This window comes from Cherax quadricarinatus, chromosome 42 (genome assembly GCF_038502225.1).
Source record: "Cherax quadricarinatus isolate ZL_2023a chromosome 42, ASM3850222v1, whole genome shotgun sequence".
NCBI classification, from domain to species: domain Eukaryota; kingdom Metazoa; phylum Arthropoda; class Malacostraca; order Decapoda; family Parastacidae; genus Cherax; species Cherax quadricarinatus.
Window position 1 is genome coordinate 1365020 of NC_091333.1, and position 18614 is coordinate 1383633.

Consider the following 18614-nt stretch of genomic DNA (forward strand, 5'->3'; position numbering starts at 1 on the left):
CTCTCACACTTGATTCAAAACTCCCCACGCATTCACTAACATTTCCCAGAATCTCTCTCTCTCCTCTACACTTCTCTCTTCTCCAGGTGCATACACGCTTACTATAACCCACTTTTCACATCTAATCTTTATTTTACTCCACATAATCCTTGAATTTATGCATTTTAGTCCCTCTTTTCCTGCCATAGCTTATCCTTCAACATTATTGCTACTCCTTCTTTAGCTCTAACTCTATTTGAAACCCCTGACCTAATCCCATTTATTCCTCTCCATTGAAACTCTCCCACCCCCTTCAGCTTTATTTCACTTAAAGCCAGGACATCCAGTTTCTTCTCATTCATAACATCCACAATCATCTCTTTCTTATCATTTGCACAACATCCACGCACATTCAGACTTCCCACTTTGACAATTTTCTTCTTCTTATTCTTTTTATTACAGGAAAAGGGGTTACTAGCCCATTGTTCCCGGCATTTTAGTTGACTTTTACAACACGCATGGCTTACGGAGGAAAGATTCTTATTCCACTTCCCCATGGATATAAAAGGAAAAGTAATAAGACCAAGAACTATTAAGATAAAATCAAAGAAAACTCAGATGAGTGTGTATAAATAAACGTGTACATGTATGTGTAGTATTGCCCTGCTTATTGGCATTCCGCTAATACAGACATTTCAAATTATGACCAAAACTTGCTACTTGGCTCTCCCCACCTGACTTTCTAATACGGTCACCGTGCCCCACCTGGTTTGTTTACATTCTCCGTGAGCACCACATCTCTCCATTATGTCTGGAAACTTTCCAAAATTTTAAGTGCTTTTAAAAGTTATTTCATATTTTATATATACTCTGTTAATTATACTTGTGTATACCTGTATCTAAATAAACTTACACACTGTGCTGGTGTGCCGGTACACAGTAAAAATCAGTGTCTTATGTCTTGAGATGCCATATTAATAATAATAATAATAATCAGAGGTACATTAAATGTCATATATTACGTTAATATACACATTTTCATTAATCCATCTATGAGATTTTTTCAAAATTATATAATAAATACACTATGTAACATATAAATATGATAAATACACCCCACAGAAGAATAAATTAATATAAATACGAGATGTGGTAGCCAGGCAACTTGTAGGAGTGACGGCAAGAATGACATTTCCTCTAGTCCAGAGAAAATGCCTACACTATATTACTGGGGGTAACTGTAGAAAACTATTCCTTTTGTATACATTCACTCAGTGTCATTTCTTCTAAAAATGGTGTTACATAAAAATGGGAGTGTTGCTCTTTATTTATTCTACTGTATCAACGTGGAGACAACTTGTACACTAACCACACGCATTCACCTGGTTTGTTTACATAACTCTGCGTCTGTCCTCTCTCGTTTACTCACCTCTGACCCTACATTAAGACTACACATATTTTAAGGTAAGTAATGAGTGAACTGTATATGCATATTATTACTCTGGGACACTTTAAATGTCATAGTATATTATGTGTGGGTGGGGTGGCCTGGTATGGTAGCCTGGCTGGCTACCATACATACCACACAGTTTTTTAGAATAAATACTATTCATCTCACCTTAGATTAAGACTAGAAATATTTTAAGGTAAGTAATGAGTGTACTATGTGTATTTTACTTTTTTATTGTTTTTTAATGCCTAGTTCTATTGCTAACATAGTACTATATGTTAAGTGTAAACTTGTTATCTAGTATTTATATGCATTTATAAGTGTGAGGGGGAGAGAGAGAGAGAGAGGGGGGGGGAGCGTGTGTGTTCCACTTTACGGCGGCAGCCTGAACCTAACCTGCCATGTAAGTGGGGCCCTAATGTACAGTGGACCCCCGGTTAACGATATTTTTTCACTCCAGAAGTATGTTCCGATGCCAGTACTGACCGAATTTGTTCCCATAAGGAATATTGTGAAGTAGATTAGTCCATTTCAGACCCCCAAACATACACGTACAAATGCACTTACATAAATACACTTACATAATTGGTCGCATTCGGAGGTGATCGTTATGCGGGGGTCCACTGTATTATAAATTATTATAATAATAAATGCTACTTTTGTGTTTTTTCTGATAACAAGAATGAGCTAGGAGTGTTTCCCTGATGTAGACACCATTTTCTTTTATCAACCAGAGGTACAAATGAGAAAACGTATCTATTTCATGATCTTATCCCAGAGCAGCAGCCTCCATCGTCTACCCCATTCACTTAATATGGCACGTCTTTATTACAGTTCTAGGATATTTATCATTTTTCTGATATCACTTTGGAATAAATGTAATAGATAACCTTTATTACTAATATTAGCGTAATTACACAACATTTTATCAGTGCCATGGCTAACATCCAACGCCCATGACTACTAACCAGATACTAAATGCTACTGCTCACCTCTCCCTCTCATTTAGCTCCTCCCTCTTTGTAACAATGTTAGATGGTGAATTTAATGTATTAGACAGGAAAAAAAAAATTATGAAAATTCACTACACGTTCAGGTGTATATTACTCGCCACGTCATAAAAATAATTTTTGTAAAATGACTAATTCTTTGTAGGAACATGGTACAAAGATGATACTTATACTGAAATGTTGCCAGATTCTTAAGCTATTTTTCTGTAAGCTTAACTTGTGTGTGTATTTTACATTTTTATTGTTTTCTGTAATATATGAGTTATGCAAATTAAAATAAAGTTATCAAGTTGGAGTTTCATTTTTCTTTTTTCTTTCTAATATGCATATTTAATTTGCCATCTGGTATAGTTACAAAGTGGGTGGAGCCATAGCAGAGGGAGAAGGAGCAGTGTCACAGTAACTCATGATGGCCCGTGACGCGTGGAGGGGTGTGCCTCTCGGCACTAAAATATTGTATAATTATACTATTACAATCAAAGGTTATCTACCTATCATTTATTCCAGAATAATATTAGGTTAATTAATTAATTAATTATTAATATTAATATCTTTAATAATAATAATAATGATTTACACTACAAGTACATGTATAAGGTATACAGGCCTAGCTGACATCAATGACATACTACTATATAGAAAGCCCCTTTTTATGCCGAGCATTTAAGGCAAATTAGGTTAGTGTCCCAGGATGCGACCCACACCAGTCGAACAACACCCCAAGTACCCATTTTACTGATGGGTGAACATAGACAACAGGTGTAAAGAAACACGCCCAATGTTTCTACCCTGGCTGGGAACTGAACCCAGACCCTCGCCGTTTGAAGCAAGAGCTTTAGCCACCAGGCCATGTAGAAGCATGATAAAGACACCCAAATTAATGAAAACTGACATTATATAGAGAGGTATGGAAGGGTGGAGGGCGGGGAGGAATAAAAAAAAAAAAAAAAAAAGTGACCGCAACCATTACAGAAAACGTTACGTGCTATGCGCCTGAAGGGTAACTATAGAAGATCACTCTTATCCTATGCAGATTGACCAAAGTCAGATAATCTCCCATTTCTTATGGCAGTGCCTTTGCAATAAAGGAACATGATCAACATACCTTACCAGTGAGATTTCTGTTGGAATGTATATTTTATCTGTGGTGTGCTTGGTATTTATTATTTGTACACTACTAGGCATTTCATCAACAGAATAGCAACCTCTGAAGTGATTAAGCATGGAAATACATGCATACCTGCTCCTAAAAAAAAATTGTACATGTAGGCTCAACACATTATAGTTTTTATCACACATACAGTACTCTTTAAAGGCCATTCCAAGAGTGAAATTTTTCAAAGTTTTTCATATTAGCAAAAACTAATCACTCCCTATGCTCTGACAGTAACATATATTAGTTTTTGAAAAATGGTATGATGATATCAACAAGATATGGAAAAAGACACTTAATGTAATGACGTTCACACAATGACGAAATCATCTAACGACACATTTCTCAGAATGTATCTCCATTGTTAAGTGATGCATGACTGTATCTGAAGTTAGTGTGCTAAAATATGTGGCTTTATGGGGAAATGTTTTGTAGTTCAGAACATTTATTAGAGGAAACGTTTTACCACAAGTGGCTTTGTTAGGACTGAAGAAGCCATTCAAGGTGAAATATTTCCTCTAATAAATGTCCTGAACTTTATGTAAGTGTCTTTTTCCATATATATTACTTCATATGAACCTTGCCATATTGAGATCACTGTAGATATGGACAATACACAAATTAATTATAATTACTAGTTTTAAAATAAAAACAATGCTATGTACAATTATTGGCAGAGCCATGGGAGGAGGGGGAATATTCACCCCAGAGGCATACTTTATTGTTTTTTCACCATTATATTGACCAGTGACCACAAAGTACAATAGTTCAGGAAATTTCACAAACATACTGAAAATCATATGGCATCTTATGGTTTTTAAGAACTCTCCTCGAACACTGAAGCCACCACTGAATGAAGTCCTGGCTGCTTATTAATCTATTTTAAGAGTTACTGGTAGGCATATGGTAGCAATAAAATGTTAAAAAAAAAAATATGTACTAGGAAGAGAAAGGGGAAAGGAGAAAAAGGGAAAAGTTAATTCAAATTCATTATAACCATTGTCTTCCTTTCTTCTCTCTGTTATATGCCCCTAAAATATTCTTTCCTATATTCTTTTTCCTAAACAATTTACACCCAATAAGAACACACAACCTGGCTACTTTAAACAAGAAAAGTGCACGAATTTCAACTGCAAAGTAAAACTATAAACTTTTACTGAATATGAAATATATTTCGAATTCAAAATAAAAACATGCGTGTAAATCAATCTACTTATAAAATCACCTTCTCTTGGACAGCAGTGACGTCTGGTCTGAGTGTCCAGGTTGGAAACGTATTGGTAAATTCTAATGGTTCCATCCCTGCAACCACAAGCTGGGGCTTCACCACTTGAACCTCAACTTCAACCTGAAGGTGAAATTCAGGATGAGTGTTATGCTAAATACACAACAGTATTTTACAAGCTAAACATGAATGGCTTTGCAAGATTAAATGATGAAGTAATAGTAATGAGTGAAAACTTGTCAAGAATAAAAAGAATAGCTGCTGATCAAAGAAGAAATAAATGAACTAGAGGAATACAATATTATACCAGAAATAGATGATTTAAAAAAAAGATATAATGTGCAACACTTTTTTTTTTTTTTTTTTGCCATATCAGATGTTCTCCAATTAGGAGGTTGGCCTAAAAATAAAGGACACAGACATTCATCATTCATTTAATTAATAGATGTCTTGTCAAGTGTGGACATTACAATTCAAATCATCATCCAAAAAGCAACATTCACACCCATCCTTCAAACTGCAGGTGCTGTACTTTCCACTTCCAGGATTTAACTCCTGGTAACTGAATTCCTTCAACCCTTTCATGAATGTTACCTTGCTCACACTACAACAGCAGGTCAAAACCCTAAAAACCATTGGTCTCCAATCATTCTGTCCTAACACACTTATATATATATATATATATATACAGTGGACCCTCGACCAACGATGGCATCGATTAACGATAAATCTGACTAGCGATACATTTTAACGCAAAAATTTTGCCTCGACTAGCGCTAAAAAACTCGACCAACACTATTCGTTCCGTCTGAGATGCGTCCACTTCTGGCCAGTGTTTACAAGCCAGCCAGCCACCGCGGTCGCTTCCAAGCATACAATCGGAACATTTCATATTATCACAGCCTTTTTAGTGACTGCACCTGCAAAATAAGTCACCATGGGCCCCAAGAAAGCTTCTAGTGCCAACCCTACAGCAAAAAGGGTGAGAATTACTATGGATATGAAGAAAGAGATCATTGCTAAGTATGAAAGTGGAGTGCATGTCTCCGAGCTGGCCAGGTTGTACACAAAACCCCAATCAACCATCGCTACTATTGACGGCAAGAAAACGGCAATCAAGGAAGCTTTTCTTGCCAAAGGTGCAACTAAGTTTTTGAAACCGAGATCGCAAGTACTCCAAGATGTTGAGAGACTGTTATTGGTGTGGATAAACGAAAAACAGATAGCAGGAGATAGCATCTCTCAAGCGATCATATGTGAAAAGGCTAGGAAGTTGCATGACAATTTAATTAAAAAAATGCCAGCAACTAGTGGTGATGTGAGTGAATTTAAGGCCAGCAAAGGTTAGTTTGAGAGATTTAAAGGGAAGGGAAGTAACCCCGGAATAGGACTTGCCACCTCAAGTCCTAATGGAAGGGGATTCCCCTTCTAAACACTAAGACCATCAACACTCTCCCCTCCTCCCATCCCATCAATCATCACCTGATCTTCAATAAAGGTAAGTGTCATGTAACTGTGCATGTCTTCTTCAGTTTATGTGTATTAAAATTAATATTTCATGTGGTAAAAACAATTTTTTTTCATACTTTAGGGTGTCCTACACGGATTAATTTGATTTCCATTATATCTTATTGGGAAAATTAACTTGACTAACGATAATTTTGACTAACGATGAGCCCTCAGGAACGGATTAATAGCGTTAGTCGAGGGTCCCCTGTATATATATATTTTTTTTTTCAACAAACCAGCCGTATCCCACCAAGGCAGGGTGGCCCAAAAAGAAAAACGAAAGTTTCTCTTTTTAAATTTAGTCATTTATACAGGAGAAGGGGTTACTAGACTCTTGCTCATGGCATTTTAGTCGCCTCTTACAACACTCATGGCTTACGGAGGGAGAATTCTGTTCCACTTCCCCATGGAGATAAGAGGAAATAAACAAGAACAAGAACTAGTAAGAAAACAGAAGAAAACCCAGAGGGGTGTGTATATATATGCTTGTACATGTATGTGTAGTGTGACCTAAGTGTAAGTAGAAGTAACAAGACGTACCTGAAACCTTACATGTTCATGAGACAGAAAAATGGACACCAGCAATCCTACCATCACGTAAAACAATTACAGGCTTTCATTTTACACTCACTTGGCAGGACGGTAGTAGCTCCCTGGGTGGTTGCTGTCTACCAGCCTACTACCTATATTTTTTTTTTTTTTTTAAACACTAGCCGATTCCCACCAAGGCAGGGTGGCCCGAAAAAGAAAAACTTTCACCATCATTCACTCCATTCACTTCCCTACCTTTATCTAAATACTGTTCACATATATGCTTCAATGTAAACACTTGATCTACACATCCCCTACCCACTCTGAAACCTCCTTGCTCATCCGAAATCCTACATTCTGTCTTGCCTCTAATTCTTTCAATTATAACCCTACTGTACACTTGTCCTGGTATACTCAGTAAACTTATTCCTCTATAATTTTTACAATCTCTTTTGCCCCCTTTCCCTTTATATGAAGGGATTATACATGCTCTCTGCCAATCCCTAGGTACCTTCCCCTCTTTCATACATTTATTAAACAAAAGTACAAACCACTCCAACACTATATCCCCCACTGCTTTTAACATTTCTGTCATGATCCCAACAGTTCCAGCTGCTTTACCCCCTTTCATTCTACATAATGCCTCACGTACCTCCCCCACACTTACATTCTGCTCTTCTTCACTCCTAAAAGATGGTATACCTCCCTGACCAGTGCATGAAATTACCGCCTCTCTTTCTTCCTCAACATTTAAAAGTTCCTCAAAATATTCTCGCCATCTACCTAATACCTCCATCTCCCCATCTACTAACTCCCCTACTCTGTTTTTAACTGACAAATCCATACTTTCCCTAGGCTTTCTACTATTATAATAAAAAAGAATCGCTCAACTTACAAGGATCATACAGCGCAGTACACACTGATAGATGGCTCAAGCCTATATCACTTAGAACATCACCCTTTCCATCCAATTCTTCCTGGGATGACTCCTATGCCTCCTTTCCTCCACCCTAGATTTATATGCCCCCTTCGCCATCCTAGTCTGCTTCAGCCTTCATAAATGGCTATGGCCCATTAAGAACTTTCCTCTCCTTTTGTATATATTTTTTTTTTATATTGTGAAAGCCTCTCTTATGCTAACTTCTTCCTTATCACCCTCTTGGCCACATTTCATCCATCATTTCCCACCTACAAACACCCTTCTATAACTACTACATACCTTTTAGATCTCCTCTGCTTATCTTTCCAAGTGCAGCCCTGTACTGCCCACCTCCAGAATCACATCATCCCCAACCACCCTTCTGAGTACGATACTATACTTCACACCAAGACTGCATTCTCACCCACCCTTTAGTGCAGGCCTTGAACTTCCCACCTCCAGAATCACATCATCACACTCATCTGGCATCTGTGCCATCCTTCATGGAGTATGGTGAATGTCTTGCTCTACCCCTGCCTTGACATCCCCCCCCTTTTATTCCCATGACCCTTGTCCTCATCATAGACAGCTTGGCAAATGGTCAGGGCACCACACTTCAGCTCTGTCTTGGGAAAAGCCTGTCATCGTTCTCTCAGGTAGAGGCATCTGGCTTCGCCGAGTTTTAGACAAAGATGTCCACCTGACTTAACTGGGAGCATACTGTTTCCATTTTATTTATTTATTTTTTTTTTTTGAGCAAACTTTGTTTCCTCTCAATTACCTGCCCAGATTTGGGCAATACATTCACCAGATTTCTGGGAGCTGGTTTTATATTGCACAAGTAGTTATAGCTCTTATAAAGTAGCAACAATAACCACACCCATCCTTCAGTTCAAGCTCTATACTCCACACCTTCGAAGCTTCAGTTATATAATTAAACTTTCATTTTCAAAGCATTACTAGCCAATACTACACTAAATATGGATTTTTATACCAGGAAATGAAAAAATATGAGCAAAACAACATGTATACACCTTGCAATGTGTTAGATCCAAGATTTTCTTCATTGTAATTGTTAAACAAATGCACAACTACAAAGGTTTATTTTTTCTTACAGAAATTACCTGCTTCGTAAGCATGTGAAAAAAGTAAGACCACTTTAGCATGTATACACAAATGGAAAACAAATTAAGGATTATGCCAATATTTTAAAGGGCATAAAAAATAAAAGAGTAAAATAGTAAGGAAAACACCCATTTTGACAGCAATTCAATATTTTGGGATGTGTCAGGGTAGTGCTATGTGAATTCAACAAGAAAATCACAAATGAAGGTTATACTACCATAAGTGACTAAAATGATTTGCAAGTTTGAATGGCAACCTACCTTTTTATAACTTTTTGCTGCCAAGGCCTTGGCTTGGGTTTTAGCCTTAAGTTTGCAGTAATTGAGTGCTGTTTGTAAGGCAGCTCGGCGAGCAAAGTTGAAGCGCAGCACAGCAGAACCAGTTGCACTGAAGTCCTCCCCTTCTGAAGTCTCATCAGGCCACCATCCTTGCCACACCCACACTCGGTGACCACCATCCACCAAAAACAGTGCTATAGCAAAATGCAGAAAACAAAAACAAAAATTGACCACTGTGACTGCCTCAGGAAAAATATTTGTGTGTGCATATGCATGCATCTGAACTAAATATAACACTTCCAAAAACATAAGCACAGCAATGCTGGAATTTTAAAGAGTGCATCCTTTAGTTTTACTACAGTGATGTGCAAGTGCTGAATAGTAAAATTATTTGGTCAATGAAGTATTACTGAATGCTACTAAACTACATCTTACCTGGCTGAGGTACAGAATACAAGTCTAGCTGCAAGACAGGTAATGGGTTGGGCAAGGAAGTGGTCCGGTAACTACATATCACTTCTGTGGCTTGGAAAGAGTCATGAGTGGCTTCTAAATGCCATACACGTGGAGTCCAGTCATAAGAATGATCATCATCTAAGAGCGAAAAATGTTTATGTTTGAAAGATGAGCCTCCAAAACCTTCCCAAAAATCTCGTGTTTCAGCTCCCTCGTATTGTTCCTTGATATTTTTTGTGACACTTTCCTTCCACCCCATTTCAATGTCTGAGGTTTCAGAGAGTTTTTGAGCTGATGTGCTGCCAACCTGCCATGAAGAACATCATACTTCAGTAGCTAGTACAGAATATTTGTTGAATACTGTACAATATACAAAAAAATACAATAAGAAATCACTAAAAATTTCCTGACTGCATACACATAACATGAGGGATACATTAACAAATCAGAAAAGATTAAGTGCTACCAAGGAACTAGTTCCTCTGAAGATGCACATGTAAGTGCATGAAAGCACTTGGGTATTCATTTTATGTTCTATTAATATTTCACTGCTATTTTTTAATTAATAATACAGGTACAACACCGATTTTTCGGCAACGGATCGTCTCTCACCTCTAGTCCAGATGAAATTATGAAAGGGTGCTAAATAAAAAACATTAAATAACCTTACCGAAGTAAACTTTAGGGAAGTGTGTTTGATGCAGTTACCAGTTATTTTTCTTCGAGAGAGGGACTATTATAAATTCACCACACAGTTTCCTCATTTTTCAAAAGCAGTGATTTTAATGCTAATTCCTTTTCTTAGCACCTCGAGCATTACTAGTATTCCTTATCATGCCAGGGGATCAGCAACTATGCTGACAAATATCCCGAGACAACTTTTGTCATCTCCCACCCTAATTTGAATTTTCTCAACATTGTTAATGAAGAACTCAAACTGCAGTCTTTGCTTAAGATTTCTGTTTAGCATGAGTGCCAAGTCTTTTTCACATTTTGTAAAAGTAAAAACATACAGTACATATTCAAGTTGGACAAAGTGTGCAGCACACTTAGCATTCAAGGGTGCCAAAAAACTGGTGTGTACCTGTATATATATTTATATGCAAGATATTTACACACATTTACATTATATATCAATGAAAATATCACACAAATACTTAATAAATCACCTTGCGAGTGTGTTTCAAAGCTTTGGCACCATGCCATAAATGGATAACACCTGTTTGCATATTGGCTAAGATAAGGCAACCTCGGGACCTTAATTGTGTTGAGCTTACTTCCACCTCGATCAAGTGCCCTTCATTCTCCAGCTCTCCACGAACAACAAATAATTTCCAAGGCTTATGTACATGATCATCATCTCTGCGTCCTTGATGTATTACAAGTCCACCTTGAAACAGATTGAGAAATGCTGGTGGTTCCATACCCATAGACACACGAATGTGAGGGCCACGTTCTTCATCTAATTCTACCGTCATGAGAGCTGAGACACCTTTATCTGACACAGAGCTTTCGCGCCCCTGCCAGAAGAAGTATGCCACTCGTGACCTACCCGTCACATTATGCTTGGATGGTTCACCCTGTAAAATAAATTCTTCAAATTACTTTCACAAGAATATACATAAAAATGAATACAATACCTGTAGAAATTAAATTTTGCTATACTATTGCAAGAATCCTACTCTCTCACCTGTTTGTGTTTGCTTAGGCAGATCCCTTTCTTCCTACAAAATCCTGCTCCACAGTGCAAGCAAGTGTTGTAGTGACTTATTCTATTTTATTTTTACATCAGTCATACCCACAAAGGTAGGGCCCGAGTTAGATAAATACCTGTGGCTGATGTAAAACTAACGAGGAGAATAAAAACAAATGAGGACAAGAAAAGGTTTCAAAGGGATCAGGAAAAATTACATTAGTGGTTCCTTCAATTCAATCCCTGTAAATGAAGACTGGGGAAGGAGCAGGAAGACTGGAAATGGGAAATAAACTAGAGGGATAAGTGCATACTTTACTCAAAGAGAAAGACCTAGGGGTGAGCACACTGCCCAGTACAATGCCAAGGATCACATCAGCCAAATAAATTCTCCAGCCAATACTTGTCTGGCAAATCTAAAAGTAGCCCTCAGGAATCTCAACAAAAAATCACTCTGGGCCCTTTATACAACATACATTAGACCCATCCTGGAGTATACAGCACCAGTATGTAACCTGCACCTGAAAAGACATGTTAAGAAACTGGAGAAAGTGCAGAAGTTTGCACCAAGGCTTGTTCCTGAGTTACGAGGAGAGGCTAACTATCTAGGACCTAAAAGCGGAGAGAATAAAAGAATGAGGGACAACATATACAAAATTCTTAGGGAGAAATGAAATGGAAGACAGGGATAGTTTGTTTGAGAGGTAAGAAACAAGAACTCAGGGACACCTGAGGGATGTTTGAAAGTATTTCCTCAGTCTCAGAGTGGTCAGGAAGTGGCTGACTAGTACAGTACCTATATAGGAAGTAGCAATCATTTAGTGTAAGCCTATAAATCTATTTCTCATTATTAATATTACAGTTAATTGTGGTCATTTCCTAAACATAATTAAAATTAAGTATATTTAGCCTCTAAAAATATCTTCATTAAACTAATAAACAGGAAAGTCACCAACCTTGAGAGTTCTGCCAGTTGCCGTGATTAGGTAGTACCATCGTACAACATATGTATCACCAGCATGTAGGTGATTGCGGGATTCTGCAGCCATCAAAATTTTGCCGTATTCTGACACATGCCAGACCTTGTAATCATTCGTAGAAATGCTCAAGAGTCGTCTCTCCTGAAGTTGTGAAAGCAGTTCGCACACATTTTTAAAGGTCCATAAAGTTGAGGTTAAAAGTTCCGCCCATTGGTAGTGATATATGAAGATAGTAGGATGTTTGCCAGCATGAAGTTAGCAACATTGGATTGTTGATGCAGTCAGCGTTGTTACCAGCAGCAGAGTGAGGCGACCCAGGTGAGTGTTGGAGGAAATAGGGAGGGGAGTAAGGGATGGTTAGCCAGGATATCAGGGGCAAACATTCAAGGTCACTTGGAATAGTATATACACACACACACACAAACACACACGCACACAAAAAACTAATATAATCAGTAAAAATAATTAGTATGCCAAAAAATAAAAATAATATTCTTCAATGTGAGTGCTGCATAAACAAGCAAAAACTAATGATTAAAAGAATTAATGAGCTTTATCTGTTAAAAGTTGGATATGTATTAAGTTGTAAACAGGATATAAAGAAATAATAAGACTAGAGAAAACAAACAGTAAGAGTAGGTGCATACTGAAGAGTCACAAACAAAATACACATAAAACTTTAGAAAAAGTGACACTTAGAGGTAAAATAATAATAAAAAAGAAGACTACAAATTTCTACAAGGCACCCAAGCACAGGTCACCAGTTGGAGGACTGTAGAAGGAAAACTGGGGAAGGATATGTGAAGAGCAATCATTATCAACACACGGAACCTAGGAATGCTGTCTAGGGTTTCGGAGAGTCACGTGTGGTCAGCACAGGTTAAGCCTTGCTCTCAGGAGCAAGATACACCATGGAGAAAATAGAATGGTGTTGGCCCATACATATACACTACAGCTACACGGTGGTTTGGAAGGCGTCTCTTGCTATCTACAGGCAGATGGCCACTGACTAGCAGCAGCTGATGAAGACACTACAAACCACTGTTCAACAGTGGGCATGAGACTAAGCCAAAATCAGCAAGGCACAGGAAGGTCTTCAAAGTGTGCATAGAGAAGTCCGTAAAAACTGCAAATAGGAAATCACTGATAGAGTCAATACATGAAAATGATGTGCAGAGTACACAAAGAACAAGAAGGAGAACTAAGCAGAATGGTGTGTAATCAATCTGCTACATGAGCCGCCATCTCTACTAGCGCACCTCATCGTAGTATTCCACTCCGCGACCCAAGTGACTCATTTCCAGCACCAGGTCAGGTTCAGGTGGTAAGTCTTCTAACAACACTTTGGCATCACAAGGCTGTAGCTCACTTACAGGAGCTACATGACGATTAAGGTCCTTCTTCACCTCCTGGGGCAACAACAAAGAAATTATCAATTAATTATTGTTAAAATATGAAGTATAAATTCAAGAGAGAAAGTAATTCTGCACAAAAGATACAACTAAGTAGCATTAAGTAAATTAATTTGTGGATAAGACAAACACTTCAATATTAATATTATGGCAATGTTTTAAATATATTTTGCCACATTTATGCCTACTGCATCATATTATTAATGATATACAATACTGTTTAGTTGAAGAATAAGATGTGCAACACTTGGGTATCTTTGTTATTAGTAATAAAAAGTAGTAACAGTCATAGTAACAGTTGTAACTGCAGTAATACTGTTGTAATAATATTGTCATAATAATACAGGCTCTCCTCATTTAATGATGGAGTTCTGTTCCTAAGACCATGTTGGTAAACGAATTTGTCACTAAGTGAGGAGCATACTATAATGGTAGTGGGTTGTGTCAACCATTTTTTATGTTGTTTTAATGTGATGTCCGCACCATTTACAACCCTGCTGGTATATTTTTAAATGTTTGTACAGTAGTGTACTGCATATTGTAATAAACAGTATAGAGGAAATCAGCTCTAGTATACATTATTTAGGTGTGCATAATGGTCCGAGAGCCCGTCGTAAGTTCGAGTTGTCAGTAAACAAGTATGTCGCTAAGTGAGGAGAGACTGTAGTTTTATTTTAGTAGTACTTGTTACTGTAGTAATAGTTATAGTAATTATTGTTGTAACAGCAGTTGTAGTAATAGTTGTTGCAGTAATGTATGCTGTAATAGTTATTGTAAAAGTAATAATAGTTGTTGATATGATCAGTGTCAGTCTCTGAAGCCTGAGGTTTGAGGGACTGATCATGTCTGACCAAGGATGACAGAATGATCAAGGAACTACTACTGCTACCACCATCTCCACTGTTACATTCACTAACATTCGATTAAAAAAGGTTCTTGTGCAATAAACATTTCATCAATAAAGGTACCCAAGTGTTGCGAGTGCCTTATTCTATGCATACTGTATTATATAATTCTTCATACTATATACATACCTTTATCCTCGACTGTTGTGCTAGATCAGGCCAGTCGATGAACTTTTCTTTGAAAAGGATAGTTTCTACATTTTCTGTAAGTTTGGCACACAGGCCCCATTCTGGCCGAGAACCTAGGATTATTAAAATATGGCATAACTATATTCAGTCAACAGGTCTCATAGAATATATGTACTGTAATTCATTATTCATGATAAGCATGGAAAAAAAAAAAAGGTTGAAAAAGTAAAAAAAGGTCAGTTTTATACTCAAGAACTTATGTTCGGAACTAACAAATATAGGATTGAAGAATTAACCTTTCATCTTTGCCTTTGATACTGGGGTCATAGGCATGATGGGGTTGATGTCACACTCAGAGTAATCGTACGGCTCTTCCCATAACTCCCGACCTAACGCAAGACCAACTTTACGCTCATCACCACAGGCACGCTTACCCGCCCATATGTACAACTCTGAGCCAAAATCAAACACTAGTACCTGCACAGAAATCAAGAGTAAAAGCTTAAGCACAGGTTTATATATTGCTGCACTTACAAAGAATGTTGCAGTACTACCACCACTACCAAGTGGTAAACTTTAAAATTTTGCTGGAACTATAGAATTAATCACAAAGGTTGTTAGCAAAATATATTAAAAAAAAAAAAAAATCAAGGATCACCAACAATAACTACAGTCTAAACAATGCAAGTCAACACACATTTCACATAACACCATCTATGGTTGCCCAGTAAACTATATGGGTAAAAAAGTAGTCTTGTAATTTTGTCTGGACTAAAAGAGGTGCCGGACGATCTGTTGCCAGTAAATCGGCATTATACCTATACTTTGTTAATTATTGAGGATTATGTGTGAATTTTTGGATTATATTTTTCTTCAGTTGTTTTTAGACTAAGTTCATTACTTGTTTTTGTATCTGATTATACATGGTAAGCTCAAGAAATGTGGGATCTGCAACGTCTCTGAATGTATCCTGCAAAGTCTCTGAATGTATACACAAATGACCCGCACATAAAAGAGGAGCTTACAACGACGTTTTGGTCAGACTTGGACCATTTACAAAGTCACACTCTGAATATATCCTTACATTTTACAAGTTATATTATTTGCTTTATGAACTATGGGCCTGGAACACATCTATCTAAAAGTGAGGGGGTACAAATTACTTTTACAATACTAAATCATTATATAAAATCTTTTGAAGTACAAATCAGAATAAATAAAAAAATACCCACCTTATCAGATACAAGTATTTCTATTTTTGGCATCTGACCCCAGGAATCAGTAACAGGCACAAGTGAGTCATCGTGAACTTCATACACCTTGTTCACTGCCACAAGTGCTGCCTCCACATATTCATCCTCATCAGGCATGCCCCCTGGTACGCCTTCACTCGTTTCATCACCACCTGAGAATAAAACAAATGTGATTGGGTCCCAAGGTAGTCTTTCCATTAGCAAATGGCAAAGTGTACAGTAAATTTTTTTTACAAAGATCATCTACTGCTGCTAGCTGAGGAACAGGCAGGCTTTGTAAAAACACTGATTTTAAAGTGTAAGATATGGCAAGATACACTACTTTTTGCCTTCTCCTTTCCGCTCTCTCCTGTGATGTTTTATACTATGTTTGGGTTAGCCTTCAGCCTACACACTTTCTAGTTATGCAGGAATCTTTATGGATTCCACCTGAAGTCATACTGTGTGTAGTGTTTTGGACAAAAAAAAATAATTATATTCATGGAAAGTGCTAAAATTGCAAGGATCATTTGCAGGGTGCTTTACATTTACTCAGAAGTATTTTACAGGCTAATTATTTTACCAAAGACTCATGGTAGGATACAGTAAAAGTGAAAAATAAATTGTGAAATTATAGGAAAGAATAACATTCTACTGTGAGCATACTGAGGAGTGTGGTCTGTACAAGTTATGTTAGTAATAATAATACTAATAATAATGTAGTACGTTGGTAGACACCAACCACCCAGGGAGGTACTACTGTCCTGCCAAGTTAGTAAAGCATAAGCCAATAATTGTTGTACATGATGGTAGGATTGCTGGTGTCTTTTGTCTGTCTCATAAACATGCAAGATTTCAGGTATGTCTTGCTACTTCAACTTACACTTAGGTCACACTACACAAGTATATATATACACACACTCCTCTGGGTTTTCTTCTATTTTCTTTCTAGTTCTTGTTCTTGTTTATTTCCTCTTATCTCCATGGGGAAGTGGAACAGAATTCTTCCTCCGTAAGCCATGCGTGTTGTAAGAGGCGACTAAAATGCCGGGAGTAAGGGGCTAATAACCCCTTCTCTTGTATAAATTACTAAATTTAAAAAAGAGAAACTTTCGTTTTTCTTTTTGGGCCACCCTGCCTCGGTGGGATACGGCCGGTTTGTTGAAAAAAAAAAAACTTTGATATACCAATGATAAGTTTTGAGAGTCTTTCTACTCCCAGGGCCAGGCTTGTCCAGTGCTAATAATAAATGTGCATGGTCAGAAATTACACATCTGAATGAGTCACTGGGATATCAGAAAATATTTCTTTAACAAAAAGAGTGGAAAAGAAGAGGAATGAAATTACCAATGACAGTGGAAGTAGATTTCTTTTTGATATAACAGGGTATTCCATGTGAATAGGTTGAAAAGTTCATAATAAGACCAAAAGCTAGAATTCACTTCTTGTAAACTCAATAAGGTAATTAGAGGGATATCCAAAAACACTTTTTCAACAATATATATGTCAAGTAGAAGGAACTAGACAATGAAAGTAAACGAAGATGTTAGAAGATCAAAAGTTGAGAGGCCAGACCATGAGCTCACTCTCAACAATTAAGGAAAGACAGCCTTTGCAACTTTTAACAAAATAAATATAAAAGCATTCACACAGTGTTACAGTTTTTACTAACCAAGTAATTCCCAGAATTTTGATTTTTTTCCACTTGGAGAATTTTCATCGATTTCCATTAGATTCTTAGCAGAAACAACGCCCATATCTTTCTTCTGCAAAATATACTGAGCAATCTCAGAAGCTTTTGCTCTTTCAATAACATTGGCAAACTCTCCCTTATAGTGATATACCTGTAAGGAGAGAGAAAAAAAATAAAATTTGAAGTGTCACATTAAACAAAATTAAAGTTTCATGATTAATATGAGACTTCTGTACAAATAAATACCATAAAACAAACTTCTAAATTTTTTTTAAGATTATTTACAAGTGTTAGATTCAAATGTACATGGTACTACTATACAGCTATTTTATACAATACACTTGTATAAAATACAGCTATTTTATGCAGTACCTGTATAAAATAGCAATGAATAGTTTAAAACATCTATATAAATGAACTCTTGCTGTGTAAAGTTTTGCACAGTACAACAAATGTCTTTAAGCTGATTATCTCACTTCCCTTAATTCACTATTGCTCTGAATAAATAATGTTTGGAATTCAATATTTAATGTACTGTAGTATGCTTATGCTTATAAAACACCTAATATATGATAAAATTATGAACACTTACCTCCTTCAAAGAGGTGGTCATAATAATATATAGTTTCAATAATCATATCTAAACTATCTTCCGGCTGTTCTATTTCTTTTGTGCCATCATTATATCAGTCCTAATCATACTGATATACATAATCCACTCTCTAATTCCAGTGTTGGCTGTAATTACACTTTCTTCAGTCACATAATCTATACCTTTACACTGAACCCATCTTAAGTTTGATTTTTGGGGGGAAGACTATAGTGAACATTGCAATACATGCATCTTCCTGCTACTCAATTATATGGGCCATATAAGACACGGCGTTTTTCTTTTTTTTCAATGACCAGGCCGTATCCCACCTAGGCAGGGTAAC

The 18614-nt window shown here is 37.0% G+C and overlaps 1 protein-coding gene across 1 annotated transcript in view; it reads right to left on the reverse strand.

Annotated features, from left to right (window-relative positions):
- Positions 1-18614, reverse strand: part of LOC128695569 (uncharacterized) — an 854631-nt gene that overhangs the window by 16670 nt on the left and 819347 nt on the right. The window contains exons 26-35 of the mRNA XM_070093194.1: positions 17659-17830; positions 15987-16159; positions 15051-15231; positions 14755-14867; positions 13568-13717; positions 12285-12449; positions 10805-11215; positions 9615-9942; positions 9162-9373; positions 4818-4940 (exon numbers count right to left, since the gene is read on the reverse strand). Of these exons, the coding sequence (XP_069949295.1) occupies positions 4818-4940; positions 9162-9373; positions 9615-9942; positions 10805-11215; positions 12285-12449; positions 13568-13717; positions 14755-14867; positions 15051-15231; positions 15987-16159; positions 17659-17830 (2028 nt within the window). The remainder of the gene's footprint in view (positions 1-4817; positions 4941-9161; positions 9374-9614; positions 9943-10804; positions 11216-12284; positions 12450-13567; positions 13718-14754; positions 14868-15050; positions 15232-15986; positions 16160-17658; positions 17831-18614) is intronic.